A 10,189-nucleotide genomic window follows, 5' to 3' on the forward strand; every position below is an offset into this window, starting at 1 on the left:
CTGTTATGTACCCTTTGCCAAAGCACACAGAATCTCATTCAAGTACAACCAAGAGATGTCTTGCAAAAGGAGGACAGAATGCATTTTCTTTTGAAGGATGAATTAGTTTACATTATAAAAGGTGCTATACAGAGGCAATGGAGGAACATAAAATACATCATTGTGGACAGAACATCAAACAAGAGAAGAGATAAGAAGAAAGGGGATTTTCTGAGATAAGAAGAAAAGGTAAGGAGTATGAAAAAGCACTACGGTGCAAGGCAGGGGAGAGAGCTAGAGTAAGTGACAGCAACAGAAGAAAAAGAGGAGGCGTTTGAATAAGAGGTGAGATATCGAGAGAAACCATAGAGGTTTCTACAGAATGCAGACAGGGTGGATGTAGATCCAGTGCATGGAATATCTAGAGAGGTGGAGGAAGAGATCCAGAGTTTGCCTTTAGGCGGCATGATGGGGTTTCCAGAAGGAAAAAAGGGGCATTTAGAGTGAAAGGGGCTACACCAGATACACAAGACGTGATGAGAGAGGTAGAGCGATGGTCAAGTGTGATTTAGTAGAGTGCTAGCTACAGTGCCCAGACTCCCCGTAAGGATGCTTACAGACCTCAACCAGACCAACTGCAGTGGCTGCTGCTGCTCTTCAGGGAACCGAATATTCACTGTCAGCTTTATGATCACATTGATCGTGGCCATTCTACTTGGAAATTCTGTCATCCTGGCTGTATTCGTGGGCACCAAACATTTTCGTACTCCACAGGGTTACCTGAAGACCTCGCTGGCAGTGGCAGACCTGGCTTTGGGTATCTTGGTAGTACCTTTCTCTGTCTACGGAGAGATGACCCTGCTTTTTATGAACACTTCCAATCCTGAAGTAAACTATGATCAGGTTATGTTTGATGGTACTTGGCATCCCTGTTATCTGATCGGTCCTGTGTTTGCAGGTTGTACTCTGGTGTCCATCAGCACCATCTTCCTACTGACCATCGAGAGAAGCATCGCCATACTAAAGCCCCTACACAAAGAAGTGGTGATCACCAGGAAGAGAACTTTGCTGCTCATTTTCATTTCGTGGTTGTCCAGCTTCTTCCTTGCCATGATTCCTATGATATTCAGCCATGGGGGGATAGTAGTGGAGTTCAATCGATGTAGTCTTATGTGTAATTATGCCCCAGCTCCTGCTTCTCCTGCTCATGTCTGGCAAATACTATTACTCTTTCCAGCTTTTGATTTCAGCCTTCTAGGTGGGACCCTAATCATCAACGCCTTATCCCTCACCACCATTCATCAGTATACTCGCAGGAGGAAACTCTTGTCTGGGACAGACCAGGAACTCCTGAAATTCTCCTTCTCAGATATCAAGGCTGCAAAGACTATAGGGGCATTGACTATTGCATTTACAGTATCCTTTACACCCATAGCGGTGTTTGTAGTGGGCGACGTGATGGGTTACCAGTGGTGCACTTTCTCCTTCTTTGCCTTCTGGATCCTGGCAAGCAATAGCTGCTGTAACGTTATTATCTACAGTGTATGCGACCAGCGCTTCCGCGAGGGGGCGCGCCAGCTCTTCATGTCAGTGCAGTGCTCCTGTAAGAAATCTCCAAGCTGATGCTTAAGGATGGAAGGGTTTCCACTTTAAAAATAAGAAATGTAACTCTTTGTGACCGCTAGCATTGGAGTAAGGACCTGAATATCACTGCAAGGTTCCAGCTGTTAACTCTTTTAAGTGCTCTCAATGCATGTAGAATAAGTCTGTAATGCACGATATACTTTAAGACATGCAAAAAGTGTAAATAATGTACTTCATATCTAGAGTGTATTACATGGAAATATTTTACAGGTGCTTTGGCCAGTTTCAGGGTTGTCTAAGATGTGTTATCCTTGCCTGTGGGACCAGGTCCTAATAATGCTATGGGGAATCCTGACCATATCTACAGGTTAGGACACAATGTGAGTGTCCTGCCAAGAGACCCCCTGCATTTGAATGTATTAGGCAGTCATTCTGGAATCCTTAGATGAACTGCCTGAAATAATTTTATTTTCCAACCTGGCTGATCTCTGTACAATGTATGAAATACAAAGCTAAAACACCGCATATGCTCTCCCATCAGTTTGTCTGTGTACATGTATGTATATGTTTTTTCTGTTTATTTTTTATTTTCTACGTATACCACTTCTTCCTAGACTATTATTATTATTGTTATTACAGAGTTGAATATGGTGCTGCTTTGCATGAGCTTACAGTTTATTACGGGTGTTTGTTGGAATATAAAGAAAAATGCTGGTACTTTGTAAAAATATCACCTTGGAGTAAAGTGCTTTATAGAGACAGTATTTCCAGGAGGCTGCTTCCTTTTTCACCTGATGGATGTGAAACTCCCCAATTGTTCAGACAAATTTGTATATTAAAACTATTTTTCCTCCAGAACCTCTCTAGATAGATTTGCCGTATATTGGTCCAGTTCTTAAAGCTGTGGGACCTCCAGCACCACACTGTGAGAACTTTGATCCTCAACAGACACCTGAGGTCTTTTGGTTCTATACATATTTCTATAATGCTATGTATATGGTATAAGGCTGCACTCCCATCAATGTCATAAAGGTTAATTTTAACATAATAAAATTGCCAGTCACAGTCAGATGAGTCCTTTCCAATCTCTACCATTAGTATAATCTTAAGCAAAGTATTGGAGGTTGTCAAGTAATTGCCTGCCCTACTTAAAGTTGAATAAATTGGTCTATAATGCGACCCTATGAAATAAGGGTCACTGTAGGAAGATTGGTTTCTTATCGCATGAATGAAAATCACCAGCTAAATGTGAACTGGTGCTAGCTCTGTTTTGATTATACGTAATAGTGTTTTGTTTCTTATTTTTTTAATCCACTGTAGTTCTGTTATACAGAAATATCAATATAATATCAAATTTAAGTGGTCAGAATTGGAGTCAGCAGTCAAAAGGTTACATAATAATACGTCATAAACTGACACAGAATTTCCCCTATTTGTTGTAAACCGAACCATGCTTTTTAAACACAACCAGCATTGTTTTTCAAAAAGGTTTGTTCAAGAAAAGCTTGTGTGCTATATGTGATTCATAAGACCCCACACATACTGTTAGTTTGAAACCCACCCCAGATGAGTAATAACAAAAGATTATACAATCATACTGTGTAGGTGCTCTCTGGGTTTAACTTTTTGAATGTCAAGTGTTGTGTCTAAATGGCATGCAAGAATTTAAAACTGTGGACATTTGTCATGATGAATACCTTGAAATATATGATTCATTTAATATAAGCCGCATCTGTAACCTTGTATCTTGTTTTGTTATGTGTGGTGATTAAAGGAATGGTACAGCAAGGACTGAGATACAGTAAAAGGAAACATTTAATCAGTTTGAGTTTACTATGCTATTTAATGCTGTGTGTATTATGCTATAAGACAACTTTTCATCTTTCATAGTCTAGTAACTTCAGCCCTGAATTGCATTTACATAAAGTTGTTAAAATTGGGATTTACATTCAATATGCATATGCTTCTTTAGCCAGGGGTAAAACTAGGATTTGTAGACCTGTGTGCACTGTTTCTTCAGTGCCAACCTTCTCCTGGGAACTACCACATACACATATTAACAACTACATTTGTTCTAATATCCACTCACACTTAACACCATACACTAACACACAGTCTTCCTTACACCATACCCTAACACACTCACTTCATACATACAGCCACCATACATTTACACACGTATTCTGTCTCCCCCTCTTTTCCCATCACCCAGGTGCCACTAACACTAGGCTCACCCTTTACACTCTAATACCACTCACACATGCTAACACCAAAAATGCCATATAGACACATATTAAGTGCCCCGCATTATACATTAAAATACACACTCTGTATTGTGGCCTGGTGTTTCGGTATCTGAAAATATTCTCCAAACCAAAAAAAGTAGTGAACAAGCAGGGCCGGCCCAACAATGGAGCCGAGTGGGGCAACCGCTCCAGGCGGCACTTTTGAAGGGGCGGCACTTTGCCGCCCCAGGCCCCCCTTTTTTTTTTTTTAAAGCGAAAGAGAGAGAAAAGGGCACCGAGTGGTTTTCGCTTACCAAGCTGTCAGTACCCGCTCAGTGCCCCTCTCCTCTGCGGCAAGTCTCCCTGTTCGGTCTCGATGCCGGCTTGTAATGCTGAGTGCCGGAAGATTACCTCATTTCCGACGCACAGCATAACAAGCCGGCAACGAGATGAACAGGGAGACTCGCCGCAGGACTGCTGAAAGGTAAGTACAAGGGGGGGGTAAGGGTAGATAATAGGGAGGGAGTGAGAAGAAGGGTAGACAATGGGGGGGGCGGCAGGGACGGAGGGAGAAGAAGGGTAGATAAGGGGGGGGGCAGCATTTTAAAATTTTAAAAAAATGTGAACAAGCATACAGTGATGCTTACTGACACTAATGCCTTCTGCTGTCAATGACTGGTTCAAGGGTTTCCCTGGGGAAGAAATTAGCTTCATTTGCGGAAATCAGATTCTTTTGCCTAGGACTACATATTGGCTGTATATGTTGCTTTATGTTGTTTATGAGCTATTAATGTTGCAACACATTAGTATAGAAGTGCAACCACATACGATGTAGTTTAACATCTAATAAGACTACGCTTATACATTTTTAACATTCAGAAGTATGTGCCACATGTTGCAATTGCAATCTAGAATAAAACACAGAAATGCAACCAAGGTCTAGCATAGTATATTATTTAATATAAACAATTTAGCCCCGGGTCCTATTGGGCTAACAGAAAGCATGGTGAATGTTTACATGGTGTGTTCAATGTTAAATCAGACATGCTGCTAATGCCGCTAGCTAAATAACCATATTTTTTTTGTTTCATGCATTGTTACATTGTGTGCTTACCTTTAAGTCCTCAGAAAAAATACAAGTCCCTTTCTTCTGTTGTTGCTGGCAGAACAGTATCACCAATGATATATCCTGTCTTTGGATTTTTGCAAGCAGAGCGCATTATTTTACATTCATGTGCATTACAGCCGCCACCCTCTGAACCTCAATCATTAGCCATTTGGCTTTTTCAACCTTACCTTTGAGACCTTGAGACCTTCTGTGGCAAATTGGACAGTTGGTTTAGTATAAGAGGAACACATTGATCATTGTTCATCAATCCTCAATATTTGGCTAACGTACAAATAATTATACCTGTCAGCTGTTTCGGGTACACACTGGTTGGTCTCCATCTATTTCTCAGGTTATAATTAGCTTAAAATTTTGATTACAGATGGTAATATCTAATTTATTTAATATTAATTTTAACACAAAAGCTGGATAGCCTCATAGCTGACCATGGTGTCAACTACCTCTGGACCAGAGTCACCCTTCACTCCTTCAGTGCTCAGAAAAACAAACCCCTTTTTTTGGGGGGGGGGCACTGGGGAACCATGGCTTGAAGAAAGCCTTGGGATGCATGATTATTCCTCCCTAAGCTGATTTATTTGACTCATTGAGCTTTTGTTTACTCCTCCCCTATTTCGAACCATCTTCACCTCTCCCTTACAAACTTCACCTTAAAACCTCACTTTCTATACTCATAATTTGAAGCCAGTTTCCACCTCAATACTCTGGCCTCAACCAATTGCCCTATAAGCTAAATAGACAATGGGTATAATTCCACATAGTCTCTCTCTGCCTGGAGGTTCCACATAGACTAATGGAGCATTCCTTTATGGAAAAGAGAAACGTCCTGTGTAGTTTGGCCCCATCCTTACCAGCTTCAGGTCTACCTGTAAAAAAAAGAGTAGCAACAAAATAGTAGATGCTATTCTGAAACTCATTGCAAGTTAAAAAATAAAGTTATTGTTAGTTCTCTAAGTGAGGGAAGGGGTTGTATTAATGTTAAACACAATGTCTGTATTATTTTATTATTTTATGTTTTTTTTATAAGATTGGAATGGATTCTATAAATGAGAAAAAAGTGAAGCACTGGTGCAACCATTGGATTTAAAAGGACACTCCAGCCATCATATGCACTTTAATGTATATAACAGATAAGAGGTCCCTGGAAATGTACATGATCTTCCCCCTGCAAATGTGTGGGAAATTCTGTTTTTAAAATTTATTGGAACCAATTTAATGCATTTTTTAATACATAAATCAATGTGAAATGAGAAGGATGTGAAAACTGTTGAAAAAACTTGGACAGACTTTGGGCACTCAACAGGTTAAAGTTACGTGTTGTTCCCAATGCAAATACTTTGGGATTTCTATTTTCAATGTAAGACACATGTTCAGCAGAAAACATCACCTGATATATAATTTAATTAGCACTGGTCTGCTTCAGTGATGATTAGATAAACTTTGTGGCGAAGGTGTCTAAGGAGACCACCAAGCACATGTGCAGAAAAGGAGGGGGAAGAGGGGGGGAGGAATGGGTTGATGTGTGAGCTGCAGAGAGGGAGGGAGGAAAGAGAGCAAGAGAGTGGGAAAGAGTGAGAGATAGAGAGAGATAGAGAAAGAGGAAAGTGTGTGTGTGTGTGTGAGAGAGAGAGAGAGAGAGAATGAAGGAGCTAGAGAAGGTTTGAATGTTTAAGTGTATGATGGTATGGTATGTGTGTATATAGTGTTAGAGTAAGTGTACGCATGTGTGTGTGAGAGAGAGTGTATAATGTTAGCTTCTCCAAAATTTAAGGGACTTCTTAGCTGCTCAAATGCATTAAAGTAAATGGCTGGAGCGTCCCTTTAAAATTAGACATATGCCAATCCAGATAAACTCCTCTAAACATGGAGCAATAACCATGCAACGGAAACAAAAATATTCTTGCTGCTTCATATGTAGCATTTTGATACAAATATATTCTAGAAATATTGTCTCAATTTATTTAGAAATCTAGTTAATGTCACGTTATTGACATTGATACTCATGACGTATTGCGGTCTGGTCTTTGTAGCGTTCAATGAAGCTGCAGCAAATCAACTGCTATATAGAGAGAGATGTGAATCTTATAATTTATACAGTCCTTTGTGGTCAAATCTTATGTTTATAAGAAACTGTTTGTTGTGTATATAAATGTTCTTTCAAAGAAAAAGATGAAGCCGTGGACACTGTAATTTTCTTTATGGGAACTATCATGTAGATTCTAAATAGCATTTGTGTTATGTAATAACGTTTGTCGGTAATGAACTGGCTACACTCTGCTGTCTTAGTCCTGGGGCATTGTTTTCTGTGGAGTATACTCCATAGGTTTAATCACTGTCAGAAAAATAATCAGATGTTCTGTGATATTATATTCCTCTGCTTCTTAAAAAATGAAAGCATACTTTTAGCAGATCTTTTGGGACGAAGGAACTCTACTCATCTCTCTTTGTGCTTTGGTACTTAGAAGATACAAATTGCTGATTTTTCCCCTGATGCAAAGACCCTTGGCAAACACACTCCCTCCAAGCCAAAAGGAACTCTAAGGTCGCCAATGTCACCAGAAGCAGAATGGACCAGCAAGACCTAAGGGTTCAACAACTCCTGAATGCAGCTTTTGCTAGAGGCAGCTGAGCTGACATCACGTTAACTCTTATGCATGCAGCAATGGACTGGCAAAGAGCATGCAGTTAGATATTCGTTAGTAATTTAAATAACTGATCAGCAATGTTATATTTTATTAAGACATTTGCTGCTCAAGGAACTGTCAAGAACCCTCCTGCATGTGGTGGTAAGAAGAAAATTGATAAGAGAGAAGAGTTGGTGCGAACTCTGGAAAAAGCATAAGCTTAAGGCTTACCTGGAGCAATCCGGCGTGATGGTTTCAACCTGTACCATCCACTGCACATGAAACAGAGGCCCTGGCATAACAGGCAAGGGCCCCCAATGCCAGCACAGCCCCGCCAAACCTCTCCTCACCGCAGGCCCTTCCTCAGTCTCACCATGCTGAAGTGCCAAGGTATGATGTCATTTCCCAGCGCTCAGACGCAGCCAGCGCGTGAGGACCATGAGGGAGCAAAAGAGGATGGCTGATAGACAACACATGCATGACAGTGAGGGATTGGGTGTGTGTTCAAGTATATTTTTGTGTGCTAAGTTAAGAATGTTATTGTGTGTTTTTAACTAAGTGTGTTTGGATGTTTCAGTATGTATGTTTAAGTATGTTAGTGTGTGTGTCTTTAATTAAGCATGTTAGTGTAAACAAGGTAAAACAGATATGAAGAGCCTTGGATTTATGGCCTAGGATGCTATTATACACTAACAGCCTTGTAATATAGAGCCCCAATGGCACATTTGGATAAGCAACTTCAACACATTTTTCAGTAGTTCAGGAACAGAAATTTTCAGTATAAAGATATTGGTTTCCTTAGAAAAGCTTCTCACTGTGTGCTTCCTCAGCTTGGGCTCTACCAGCAACCTACCACCACAGATTTATCACAATGTGATGTCATTATTATATATATTTAAAAAAAATATACTATATGTGTTGTAATTCTAAACTGGTCTATATTTGACGTGTTGAAGGTAGACCTCCTAAGTCTATAAAAAAAAAGAGTTTCCTTTGTGAAAAAGTTCATAAATAATGCAGGGAATACGAATAAAAATCACTTCTGTAATATATAGGAAATAAAAATAAAGTATATGAAACACAATTCGAAGTAAAATTAAAAAGAACAATCATAAATGTCCTGCTGATTGTGTTCTGGTCATATCTGAAATCTGTGTTTTATAGCAAAGGAACATGTTGCTTTTGCTGGATAAGAGATCAGCTTAAACTAAAATACATGAGAAAATAATCTCCTTGGTGGCTGAAAAGCAATTTTGAAACCATATGGAATATGAGAATTTACCCAATATTGTATTTAATATACCAGCGCATGTAGAGCAATAAAGGTCTAGGCTCTGATTGTAAGGGCGTTCATATTTTTTACAGAAATTTACAGGCATCCAGTTACTGAAAATTTATCTGAACACTACATTGGATCAAATGAGAAAATCAAGATTTTGTTTCTGAAGAAAATAGAGGGACTTGACTAACTTTTGTGTTTACATGAGACAAACTTTTCTCTCCGATATCACTAAACATTATGAAGGACTAGCGCTGTTAGAAGAACTGAACTGACTCTTCAGACTTTCTTTATAAGTGATTCTGGTAACGACAATAGCATTTACTATTACGTCCTCTAGGTCATCTTGCCCGCAATTCTAACAATGTGATAAGGTCATTAAGTGGTTAAATTACTTAGAAGTTAGAATATTTGAAGGTGTTTTTCATTGCCTTCAGTGTAGCTTTTTTTGTGGTCCTAGGTTAGAGTTTAGACAATGATTTGCATTCCAAAGCATACATTGTCCTACACAATTAACCCCAAATAATGTTTACTGTAGATGAACCCTTGAATCAAAACAAGGGGGTACGGTTTTTCAGAGTATAATCCCACCTGAGATTATAGAGCTGTTATTAAAAAGTACAGTGGACATATATGAAGAATATGGTCATTGTTGTAAGAAACTAATCTTAGCAATGTAGATTTGATTAAAGTAGGGCATGCCTACAATAAATTTCTCCCATCATGAGATACTTATTACCTGGCAGGTCCAGAGCTGGCATGGCAAACACGGAGGGGACCCTCAAGTACATGCGTGGAAAGTGATCCCATTGATTATAACAGGAGCACTTTCTTCCCAGTTATTGGCTATTTTGTATTAAAGAATTGTTGGACCACTGTAATGGATATGGTTTTTGAAGATGATCTATATCATAGAGCTAACATCACAATGAAGATTGTACTGAGGATGATGGGAGTTACTTGTTAATAATGGCTCACCATACCTGACTGCCAATAATAGCAGGCCACAATGGAGAACTTCACAAGTCTACCTCAGGGTGCAGTCTAACTAAAAAGCACCTCCAGTATGATCAGGTGTTATCTAATGTAGACAGGTGTACTCTGTGAGTCTATAAAAGGATAGCATTAACTAGGGCTAGTTAGACTTTAGTTATGGGTTGATCATTCAACAGGAATAAGACCATGTGAAAAAAAAAGATCCAGGACTCTCACTGATGCCCAGGGCCAAGATGGCCGTGAATATTTATTTCTGGTAATTGTATTTTTGTTGGGGTCATTAGTATCGTTCTGTTTTTGAAGAACGCATATTAAAGTACTTACATAGTACTTAATATGCATTCTTCTGTATTGGGGCTAACAAGGACAGGGACTC

General features: G+C 39.4%; 1 protein-coding gene across 1 annotated transcript; it reads left to right on the plus strand.

Moving 5' to 3' along the window:
* Window positions 1–588: 588 nt before the first annotated feature.
* LOC149305563 (rhodopsin, GQ-coupled-like) lies at window positions 589–1,602 on the plus strand. The gene has a single exon (XM_089477576.1). It carries the CDS (start codon window positions 589–591, stop codon window positions 1,600–1,602), a length of 1,014 nt encoding a protein of 337 aa, XP_089333702.1.
* The last annotated feature ends 8,587 nt before the right edge of the window (window positions 1,603–10,189 follow it).

This window comes from Sceloporus occidentalis, unplaced genomic scaffold, assembly GCF_023333645.1.
Source record: "Sceloporus occidentalis isolate IW3139 unplaced genomic scaffold, rSceOcc1.0.p SCAF_11, whole genome shotgun sequence".
Taxonomy (NCBI): Eukaryota; Metazoa; Chordata; class Lepidosauria; order Squamata; family Phrynosomatidae; genus Sceloporus; species Sceloporus occidentalis.